General features: G+C 37.9%; 1 protein-coding gene across 6 annotated transcripts in view; it reads left to right on the top strand.

Moving 5' to 3' along the window:
• PLD1 (phospholipase D1) overlaps positions 1 to 12,046 on the top strand; it is a 201,813-nt gene that overhangs the window by 79,935 nt on the left and 109,832 nt on the right. For all 6 annotated transcript variants that reach the window (XM_023623137.2, XM_023623136.2, XM_070242373.1 and 3 more), the window contains 5 exon segments: positions 644 to 789; positions 1,009 to 1,114; positions 2,432 to 2,497; positions 8,879 to 8,937; positions 10,839 to 10,931. In XM_023623137.2, the coding sequence (XP_023478905.1) occupies positions 644 to 789; positions 1,009 to 1,114; positions 2,432 to 2,497; positions 8,879 to 8,937; positions 10,839 to 10,931 (470 nt within the window).

Genomic DNA, 12,046 nt, shown 5'->3' with positions numbered 1-12,046 from the left:
ATTCATTTTGGTTAAGTAGTTGGGGAAAATATGTTGCATGTGGGAAGATCTTTTGCTTCTTTCCCTCTAATCATCCTGGTCACTGGTGGTGCTTCAGGGCAGGGCGATGTTGTAGATAGGATGGACTTTGGAATGCGTTTCAGAAGGAGAAAGCGTTGACGTCATTTGTGAAGGGCAGGAAGTGGGCTAAGATGGTGCTCCTGGAATCCGTTTCCTCCAGCTTCCGTTTCACCCCCTCCAATTGTCTGTTCACTGCTCATACTTTTGGACAACCCCCTGATGGCTAATTAGGGCCTTCACTCATTGTCTCCTTTACCTGGTTTCTTGTTTCAGGTGTGTGCATGCATGTGTGAGTGCGTGTTTGTGTGTGTGTATGTGTATTTGGAAGAATATGATTTGTGGGTGTTTGTCTTTGGTGTGACTCAGAGTTTGTCTTATGTATGTTATAAGGTGAACGTTTAGGAGAATATTATTTCTTTAATCAGTTGTTTTTGAAAACATGTTGCTTATGTACTTGTACAAAATAAGTAGGTTGGATTTAAGGGTACTTGTATGTTACTTGTTAATTAGCTGTTGTTCATTGAGAGATTTTAGCATTTTTGTTGTTATCTAAAATAACACCCACTTTTATTTATCACTGTAGGTACCAAGTGCCAATCTTTATACTATTGAATTAACACATGGAGAATTTAAATGGCAAGTTAAGCGGAAATTCAAGCACTTTCAAGAATTTCACAGAGAGCTGCTCAAGTACAAAGCCTTCATCCGAATCCCCATTCCCACCAGGAGGTAACTGTTTCAGAATTAATTATAAGGTTATCCCAGTAAACAAGTTGGGTGGAAAGAGTATTTCATTCATATTATGGGTTAACTAGTCCATTGTTGATGGATATGTTCTATTAAATAGACTCTTCTAAAAATAAGCTGTCTCATGAAAGGTATTACAGGAGTCATGGTTCAAAGAATAATCTAATAAATGTTTGCATTGTGTGTGTGTATGTGTTTTAGACACACATTTAGAAGACAGAATGTCAAAGAAGAGCCTCGAGACATGCCAAGTTTGCCCCGTTCATCTGAAAACATGGTCAGAGAAGAACAATTCTTTAGCAGAAGGGTAAGTCCTCACACTGTTCTGTTGTTCTGAACATGATTTTGCAGCTCGGTAGAAACAGGGCATCTACTGAGAGGTGAGGTGGGCCTGGCTGCACCTTCTCTCACCCGCTAATCCATCACCCAGGCTGGTTTAGCTTCTCTGGAATGAGTCAGGTAGCCCCTTCTTCCCCAAGCCATTCTGGCCCTGGGGAGGCTGCATTTTCCTGGAAGAGGAAGAGCCGTCTGTGTTAGGAGTGTCGGTGTGAAGAATCTGACTCCCTGCAGGAGCCTCTTGGGGCTTGTTGTGGGTCAACATTGAGCTCATCATTGAGGGTGTTGAGAGCTACTCTTTTAAAGTCATCTATTTCCATATGTTTGTTTCAGTGTTTGGAGGAGCTTGTCCTAAATGTGTATACAATCTCAGTCCCAACTATAGATGGGGCCGCGAGGGTCTAGAAGAGTAGGACAGAGTACAGACGTGTACAACAGTAGGACAGAAAGCTCAGGAGCTGGGGCGCTCCTGCCTGCTCTGTTTGAGTGTATAGTGCTGCATAGGGCAGAAGATTGATTTTTTGTTTTACTAGAAAATTAAGAAAGTGTGAGTTCTGTTTTGTAATCTGAGACTTTTATGTTCTGAATGTACTTGATTTCTCCTTCGTAGTTATCATCTTGTTTAAACTCTTTTTGGAGGTCTGGAATAAATATTTTCCAAGATACATAGACACATAAAATTCTGCAGTTTTAGGTTACTATGTGTACATATATGAGTCCAGTTGAAAATGATTAACTCCGGCTTCAATACCTAGTGCGTCAGCATGTATCCTAGTCAATGTGATTGACATTCCCCCGCCCACATTTTAACATATTTGAAATCAGGGTACAACTTACTAGAAAGTCTCTTTTTTAAACCTTCCTCCTCTTTTTCTCTGAACAGCTGTTAAAAAATTGTAGTATATCTTCCGGTAAATTCACTCTTAGAATTGAGGAAATTTAGATTTTTGATAAAAATCAACAAATGCTTTAAAGCCACCTACTATGCCCAGGTCCTGTGTTAGTAACTATGGAAGATTGAAAGAATATACAGTTTGAGCCTTGTCAGCAGTTTGTAAAAACGTAATAAGGTGGAAAGTTACATAGCAAGAAGAGATTTAAATAATGGTTCAAGAGAAGTATGGAAATACCTCATCGATTCTATTCCGGATTCCTGTCTAGTGGTAAGATTAAGAAATAACTGAATAACTTATAGAAGTTAAGATGGAATGATGATGACATCTTTGTTGCTGTTTAAATTTTTCTATGAGTATGACAATATCTCTTATCTGAAATATTTGCATTACAGAAACAACTGGAAGATTACTTGACAAAGTTACTAAAAATGCCCATGTACAGAAACTATCATGCAACAGTAAGTACTATTCAGTGATTTAAATTTCGAAGTAATTTATAAAATCGTAAACTGTCAGCTAAATTTTGAATCATTTTATTAGCACAAGTTCTTGTATCCACTTCTGCATTACTCTTGGAGTTAAAATAAATGAAATGAATAGAAAATTGATTTGACAGCAAGGATCCAATTTATGGTGATACTATTTTTAAAATATTGACTATAACAATATGTCCATAGCAATAGATTTAAATGAACACGAGATGCTGCTAAGGCTAGATTATCTAGAAATCAACCTGCTTCTTGCAGAATGAGGCTTCCAGAATAATGCTAAAAAGCATTTCTAACCATGAAGAAAAAACATTGAGTGGTAAGTGATGAAAACAGTTGGGCAGAGTTGAATGCTCGCAGATTATAAAGAGCATGCTGTGATTGCCATCTGATTGGCCTGTGATGCCTATAAAAGGCCTGTTTTTTCATGTGAAAGTGAGAAGCTTGGGAAAAACTAGGGAGAGAAAAATCTCTTGGGAAATCAGAGAAAAGTGAGAAGAGGTGATGGGGCTTAGAAGCAGCTGGGAGGCACACAGCCAGCAAGCAGGAGGGAGTGACCTTTGCAGAAGGAGTCAGAAAACTATGAGCTCTGCCATCTTAGAGGCCCTGGAGAGAGGATGTTTTTAAAGGGTTAGCCTTCAATTATCCAGAGGTCCAGATAACTGAGAATGCACTGGATTATTGTATTTTTGTGTCTGTGTGTGTATAAACCGTGTTGCTGTGGGGTTGAGTGTATGTATATGGTGTATGTGCAGAACTGAAGAGTGGACGAGGTTATGATTTGGCCTCTAGTTTAGAGAATGGCAGGCATCACATAAACATGTAAACAAAGAGGTAAGCCCTCTGTGTATTTAGGAGAAGAAGCAAGAATGCCTTGACTCCTTGGAATTTTTTGGTGGCTTGCTGCTTGCTTGCTGCCTACCAGCATATTATTTGGAGGCTGGAGCAGGCACCCAGCTAGTCCTCTTTATACACAACTGAGCCGGGGCTGGCCACAGCCCCCCTTCAGCATCTTGCACTGTGATGTTCCATGGAGCTGAAGGAGCTTCTGTGGTTTCATAATCCTGGAGAAGAGTTTTCCTGGGAAAGCAGCACTTTGGGTCCAATCAAAGGATGTCGAGAAGGATGGTGGGAAGGATTTCTCCTCTTCTAGGATTCAGGAATGTGCGTCTTTGAAAGAACTTCATGAATAAGGATATTACTGCTATTATTACTAAAAATGCTGCCTCCTCTTGTGTTCTCTGAAATCAGATGTGCTGTAATAGAGAATTATTTAAATGTGTGTTTGTACCAGTATGCAGTAATTTTCCACGTCTTTTACTTTTCTACCGGCCCGTGACTTTACTTTTACTATTACTTTTGGCTCTAGAACAGTGCTTGTTGAGTTCAGTCTTCTCTTTCTCTGTGCGTTACTACATTTTGGATTCTAATGTTGGTTAAAGAATGTTTACATTTTTTTAAATGTTCATTGTAATTTCTTTTCCAATCATAAAAATCTTTCCAAAATTGAGCCGTATTGTATTTAGAAGTTACAGAATGTCTTCTAAACATTTCCTTTGGATAGGAAAAACTGGTTATAGCTGGCTATGTGTTACTTGTCATTTTTGATGGCTACTTGGATTATTCCCCTCAACAGCAGAATTCTCCGTAATGATTCAAGCATGGGATACAGCTTGATCTACTTTAGTTCTCTAACATTCTCTTCCTTTCATACTAAATGTGATCTGGCCTAGAAACTAGATTTACAAGCTTCATATTTGTGAAATTAGATTGAATCTATGTCTCCTCTTTAGTAATTGTGAGAAATATTAAAACTCCTGGTTGCTAAAAGCATATTAAAAGTTATTTTTATATAATCACACATTTTTATAAGGGTAAAATAAACCCAATGTAACTTAAATTGGATCCTTAAGCCAATAGGATCATGGATCATAGGTCAAGGGGTCCAATAGGATCATGTCCCTAATTTCAATAAAATTTCATTGAAATTAGACATGGACAACTCTTTCTTCATACTTTTACATGGTCATTGGTTGCGTTAGTATTTAAACAACCTTTTCCTCCAAGATTATGAAGACTTCTTTTATTTTTATTCCTTTTTCCCTCCGTGAGGTTCTGAAAAGCAAAGCTTCCTAGTGTTTTAGTGAATTCAGCATCAGCCAGTTCCCTTAGAGATTATTAGTAATTCATTCCATTTTCTTTACTCACTTGTAGAATGAAGATAAATGTATTTGCCCTTTCCTTAAGGCATAAATACATAAAAGAAAAAAAGATAATATTTATTCAATTGTACAATAACGTAAAATCTCCAACAAGATTCCTTTTGTGTTCTGAAGTGTATTCACGCTGGCTATAGTACCGAACCCACTAGTTGGGCATTTTTATTCCTAACTGGAAAATGCTTATCTTCTAGGGAATTTAAAGGAGGAGTCAGTAGGAAAAGTAAATGTCCTTGTTTTTCTGATTGAAGATTAAAATCTAGAAATGAACCAAAATGCATAATTTCCAAGAGGAGGGCCCCAAGCTGATGGGATGATATTGCTAATTTCACGTAAATCATGTGTCATCTGTATCTCAGATTCCTTACCCAAGATGGTGATTAGTTTGAAATCACCTTCTTGGAGATAAGGAATGTGAAGATAAACAACCCACTGACAGATCAATAATACTGAGTTCACCTCTCCCTTGTTTTGTAGAATGAATAACTTTAGCTTGAGGGGAAGAGTGGGTAAAGATTAATAAAGATGCACACAGTGTTTCCATGCCAAAAGGGAAAAGCTGTCCTGGTTTAAACAGCTGCATCTGCAAATTAAGGGAAGTGTTGTCATTTTTACGATTGAGTCTTAGACTTGGGAGGTCCATGGGCCTTGCTCCAGCCACTTGGTTTCCTCCACAGGTTAGATGTCTCCTCTTCTCTCTGGAGCTGTGTTAACGGTTTTACCTGGAAGGCAGCCTTTCTTGGAGCATCTGAGCCCACCTCCTACCCCCACTGCAAGGGCACTGCCGAACCCCACACTCTTGTCTTCCTTGCTGCCGAGAATTTCCTACTTGGCCACTTGCTTGAATTTTTGCTACCTCAGGAATAAAGGGGCCTCTGAACATCCCCCTTCTCTTCTAATACAGAGATGGAGTAGAGAAGCAGTGTGTATGTGATTGTCAAGTAACTTCCAGCGTTTGTTGTTACCCCTAGGGTGTGTTGCTTGTCTCTTGGCATGGGAGCGCTTTGCTTCCCTATTTCCCTAACATTTAGTTGTACTTTTCACAAGTTCCTTTGGAAAAAAAAACAAAAAAAGATATTGACTAGAACATTATTCAAGAGATCAATAAGCCCTATGGAATATTGTCAGGCTAAATTGATCATTAAATTTTTATTCCTAAGAATCATCTGCCTGAATGGAGAATGGAATTCTTATCACTGGGAAGTTTGGACAGCACATTTTTGTTAAATTTATTCTTTTTATTTATTTTTTTCCTTTTTCTCCCCAAAGCCCCCTGGTACATAGTTGTATATTCTTCGTTGTGGGTCCTTCTAGTTGTCGCATGTGGGACGCCACCTCAGTGTGGTTTGATGAGCAGTGCCACGTCCCCGCCCAGGACTCGAACCAACGAAACACTGGGCCACCTGCAGCGGAGCACGAGAACTTAACCACTTGGCCACGGGGCCAGCCCATCTTTGTTAAATTTTAATTGTATTATTTAGGTTTGCTTCCAAATTGACCTTGGCACATTTACCTTCAATCCCATAAATCTGTATTAGAAGATTTATTGCCAGAGATCTTTTTTCCGTATAATAGGGCTAGTTCTTTCTTTAAGTCTCTCTTTACTCAATTTTTAACTAAACCATTAGGATAAATTTAAATTTCATATTAATACACAATTTAAAATTTTCTGCATTGCTGACATATACTTTTTTGTTTAGGTGAAATTCTTACATTTTGCAAGTTTGTTACGATATTCTAAAGTTATAATTTCTGAATTATTTCAAAGAATATTTCTGTTGTCAACTATTTGATGATAAGAGCTATGTGAATGAAAAAATATCCAGGTATTAGATAAGGGATTTCCTTGATGTTTGCTTTTCATTTCCTGTTCTTTCATTCGCTTGTTCTGTGACTTTGCATAAACTAGTTACACCTCTGTAGTGGTTTCTTCCAGTGTAAACTAGGATTGACATTTTCTCTCTGCTTCCTAGAGATAAAATGAGCAGTTGTAGCTTCGGATTTTAAAATATTTTGGATTCTGTGGCTCAAAGTGTGCACTGTCACTTCTAATAGCCTATGCATTTTCCAGTTAGAAAGCATTTCCACAAATCAGATCAAGAATGCATGGTACTGAATTGCCATGTTTTATACAAGAAATGAAGTGTAAAGACTTTGGATTTTAAAATTCTTATAAAAAATGCTATGTGAGGCTGTGCTTGATTTGGAGTTCTTAAGTCCTTTTGAATTTTAAATACTTCCTCAAGTAACCCTAAGAAAGAAATGCAAGCATTTAGTTGGCCCTCATAAGGACTGACAGCTCTGAGAGATTTGTAATTTTTTTTACATTGTTAATATTAGACATTTCCAATCACATATACAGAACTTTAAAACTGTTATGTTTCATTTCGTGAATCCCATTGACAAGGCCAGAGGAAATTCCATTTCCTCTGAGATGTCTCCTCAGCTAGGCAGTGGTTGCTCTCCCTCTGTAACTCTGTAACTACTTTCACCCGTAACTGTTAGGGTTCTTCCCACAGAACTTTGTTGATGTGGAGTGTTTTCTATGTCTGGTCTCCCCTCTGCTTCCTGACACCAGGAACATGTCTTTTTTGTCTTTGATTTTTCTATCAAACCTGTTATTGACATGGTCTACAGCCATTGGCAGATCTGGGCTTACTGTAGCTGCTTTTAAAGAAAATTCTTTAAATTGGGAGCAAAATAATATCTAAGTCTAGTTGTTTCAAGGGATACATGAGGTAAAACTCCTGCGTATGCTGAGAATTACATCACGTTCGTTGGTTTTCCCCTCTATGCCTCTCGGTTCATCTAGGGCTCACCCAGCTAGAATAAAGTTGCTCGATGTAAGTAAGATAAATGTTGAATGACTTTTTGCTTTTGCAGCTTAGTTTTGAGGATACCGACTGGTCTGACCTGACTCTGAATCTACTCCATGCTAATTATGTGATCTCGGGGAATTTACTTAACTTCTCTAAAACAAGGGTTGGTCAACTATAGCCCACAAACCAAATCCACCCCACTGCCTGTTTTCATATGGTCTGGGAGCTAAGAATAGCTTTTACATTTTTCAAGGATTGAAAAAAATCAAAAGAAGAAGAATATTTCATGACATAAAAATTATATTAAATTCATGTTTTAGTATGCATAAAGTTTTATTAGAATACAGCCACTCTTATTCACTTACTTACTGTGTCTGGCTGCTTTCATGCTACAGTGGTTTAACTGTTATGGTCCACAAAGCTTAAAATAGTTACTGTGTGACTCTTTGCAGAGATGGTTTGCCTACTCCTGCTCTAAATCTCAGTTTCTTCTTCTGACAACATAAAAAATAACACCTATTTCAAAGAGGTTTGAGATAATGCATGAAAAATGCTTAGTACAGGGCCAACAGATATTAAGCATTCAGTAAATGTTAGCCATTGATGTTGCTATTATAATATTTATAGATTTTAATCTTCTTGTAATCTATACGGTGAAGGTAGGCCTAAACTTCTTCCTTTCTACTCACTAAAAATAGAATTATTTTTATATTATAATTACATAATATTATCTTAGTTTGTGTTAGAATATTCTGGTATTCCTGAAGTTCAAAGACCTCCCTATCTCCCCTCGACCTACTTGCCATTTCGTTTTCCATGACTCGCCTTCATCGTGCTCACTCTAACCCAACTGTACATCCCACGAGCTTCTTATACCTCTCCTAGTCTATTTCCCCCTTTGCCTCCCATTTCCACGTGCCAAGTCTAGAGCGTCTTCCAAAACCTGGCACCAAAGTCACTCCCTTCACACAATCTTTTATTATTTGTTTTGTATATATGACACAATCCCCCTTCCCCAACAACAAAACAAACACAAAAGAATTTTGGGAGTACATTCTCTCTGCATGACCTTCTTGAGCATTTTATCTCTACATCTTAGAGCACAGGTCACTTTCTTGGTTGTGTTTTAATTATGGATATTCTTCTAATCTGTACTCTTTCAGGGCAATGCGATTGTTAATGATCTGTGTGGTCTGTAGAGTACCCCAGACGTGTTTACACATAGCAGTACCTAATATGTGGTTTTTTGAATGTATAAATTTCTCTCTTTTTTTTCTGACTTTCTAAACTATGGGTTTTTGGCCTCTTTTCAGACTGAATTCCTTGATATAAGCCAGCTGTCTTTCATCCATGATCTGGGACCAAAGGGCATGTAAGTTCCAGCGTTGGCTCTTTAAAGAGAAATGTGAAAGCTGATAAACATTATCTTTTGATTTGTCGGTGTGCCATGGTGATGGAGCTCGCCTGGCTTCACTGCCAGCTGCTTTTCTCTCCAACAGGGTAACTGAGGGGATCTATTTATACAAAACAGAGTATTTTGCTACATTAAACAAAGGGAGCAACTGCTCCACGCTCTTTCTTACGTGCTTACAGCACAGATTTTCTCTAACCCAACAGTAGGAATGTTTAATACAGGCAGCAAATATGATGTGTGGGAGAATGCATTAAAAATCAAATATACAACACTGTATATTTGAAAGTTGCTAAGAGAGTAGATCTTAAAAGTTTTTCATCACATGATGGACTACTACTCAGCCATAAGAAATGATGAAATCCAGCCATTTGTGACAACATGGATGGACCTTGAGGGTATTATGCTGAGTGAAATAAGTCAGAGGGAGAAAGTCAAATACCATATGATCTCACTCACAAGTAGAAGATAAAAACGACAAAAAAAATAAACACATAGCATTGGAGATTGGACTGGTGGTTACCATTGGGGAAGGGTGGGGAGGGCAAAAGGGGTGATTAGGGTCACATGTGAAGGGACGCACTATAATTAGTGTTCAGGAGGTGAACATGATGTAATGTATCCAGAATTTGAAATATGATGGACATCCGAAAAAAATAAAAATAAAAAAAAAAAGTTTTTCATCACAAGAAATGAGAATTTGTAACATGTGGTGGTGGATGTTAACTAGACTTATTGTGATGATCATTTACCAATATATACAAATACTGAAACAATATGTTGTACACCTGAAACTAATATAATGTTATATGTCAATTATATCTCAATTTAAAAAAATTAACTGTACAAGATCTCTCTTCTAATCACTTATAAAAGTTAGCTGTTTATCACTCATTTCCATGACTAAAAATAATACTGTGTAAAATTTATGTTATGTAACAAGATTGAAATTTACTTAATGATTATTTTCTTTTGCAATATGAGAGCCTGATGTTATAAAGAGCTTAACTTTTTTAGTAAAGAGTACTGTTGATAGTTGTTTTAAATTTTTCTTTTGTGTAGCCATTATTATTGTTCCTTCTTTTCACATCTTTCAAAATCAAGATGTTTGTCTTTTCAAAGCTAGTAGCAGGGCCAGCCCGGTGGTGTAGCGGTTAAAAGTACACACATTCCACTTCTTGGTGGCCCGGGGTTCGCCGGTTCGGATCCCGGGTGCGGACGTGGCCTGCTTGGCAAGCCATGCTATGGTAGGCGTCTCACATATAAAGTAGAGGAAGATGGGCATGGATGTTAGCTTAAGGCCAGTCTTTCTCAGCAAAAAGAGGAGAATTGGCAGCAGTTAGCTCAGGGCTAATCTTCCTCAAAAAAAAAAAAAAGCTAGTAGCTTTGCTCTCCTTCCTTTGGCATGACGTGGTCCTAGAACTGTAGGTGAAAGGATGCAGAAATGCCCAGGAATCTGTGGGTGAGCACCTCCGGTGGTCTCAACAGCAGCTGAACCAGTCCCCTGCGGGCATTTGGCAGTGTGTGGGGTCTTCTTCAGGCTGTCGCAATGACTGGAAAGAATGCTCAGCATTTAGAGCCAGAAGCCAGGATGCCTAAGGACCTGCAGTGTGTACAACAGAGTTATGCTGCCCCCAATGCCAACAGGTCTACACCTGTCCAGATGTTTTTAAAGATTAGCTACTGGAGTACTCAGCCTGGCAAATATGACATTGAGCTATTTGAAGGTGAAGGAGGAAAGAGTGGGGAGGAAAATCATGTGAGAATAAAACAGTTTATTTAGTCCCAAGTTGCAAGACTGTTATCAGCTAAGTGTGAGCTGGAAATTTGAACATGATGGGTTAACTTGATATCTCTTTCAGAGAAGGTATGATAATGAAGAGATCAGGGGGACACAGGATACCAGGCTTGAACTGCTGTGGTCAGGGAAGAGCCTGCTACCGATGGTCAAAAAGGTAGGACTTAGGAGTTCTGTGTGTTTATTTTAATAAACTGGATGTTGGGGGAATTTTTACATACTAGTTTTCAATAATAATTATAAATCCCTTGAAAGTCATAGCACTACAGATTTTAAATTATTTTAAGTTCTAAGTTTGAGCATCCATTTAAACATCCTAATTCAAACCTGGATTTGTAGGCAGACTGTACAAATTATATTACATATGTAAAAGCCCAGTGGGCCATAGGCCTCAGAAATTGGCCAGAAAAATAACATACACAAATGACCAATAAGCAGAAGTAAATATGCTCAACATCACTAGTCATTAGGGAAATATAAATCCAAAACACAGTGAGATACAACTTTACACCCACAAGTGGCTATAATAAAAAAAGATAGACATTAACAAACATTGCCAAGGATATAGAGAAATTGGAACCCTCATACCCTGTTGGTGGAGATGTAAAATGGTACAGCCGCTTTGGAAAACAATGTGACAGTTCCTCAAAATGTTAAACATGGAGTTACCATATGCCCCAGCAGTTCCACTCCCTAGGTATTTACCCAAGAGAAAAATACATCTGTCCCAAAATGTATATGTGGATGTTCATAGCAGCATTATTTAGAAGAGCCAAAAAGTATAAACAACCCCAATGTCCATCAACTGATGAGTGGTTGAACAAATTGTAGTGTACCTATACAGTGGAATATTATTTGGCCATGAAAAGAAATGAAGACTACTAATGGGTATGGGGTTTCTTTCTGGGTTTATGAAAATATCTTGTTGCACAACTTCGTGAGTATATTAGAAACCACTGAAATTATACACTTTCAAAGGGTAAGCTTACGGTATGTGAATTTATCTGAAAATTAAATTTAAAAGTTTAAAATTTTTTTAATTTTAAATGAAAAAAAAGGATTTGAAGTAACAATACCTGCTATATCATGAATGATCCTTGAAAACATGGAGCTAAGTAAAAAAATCCAAACACAAAAGGCTGCATATTATATGATTCCATTCATATGAATGTCCAGAATAAACAAATCTGTAGACAGAGTACATGAGTAGTTTCCAGGGGCTGAGGGGAGAGGAGAATGGGAAGTGGCTCTAGTGGATCTGGGGTTCCTTTT

Source organism: Equus caballus, chromosome 19, assembly GCF_041296265.1.
Source record: "Equus caballus isolate H_3958 breed thoroughbred chromosome 19, TB-T2T, whole genome shotgun sequence".
Classification (NCBI taxonomy): domain Eukaryota; kingdom Metazoa; phylum Chordata; class Mammalia; order Perissodactyla; family Equidae; genus Equus; species Equus caballus.
Note: the sequence above shows the minus strand (reverse complement) of the source record. Positions and strands in the feature narration are given on the sequence as shown.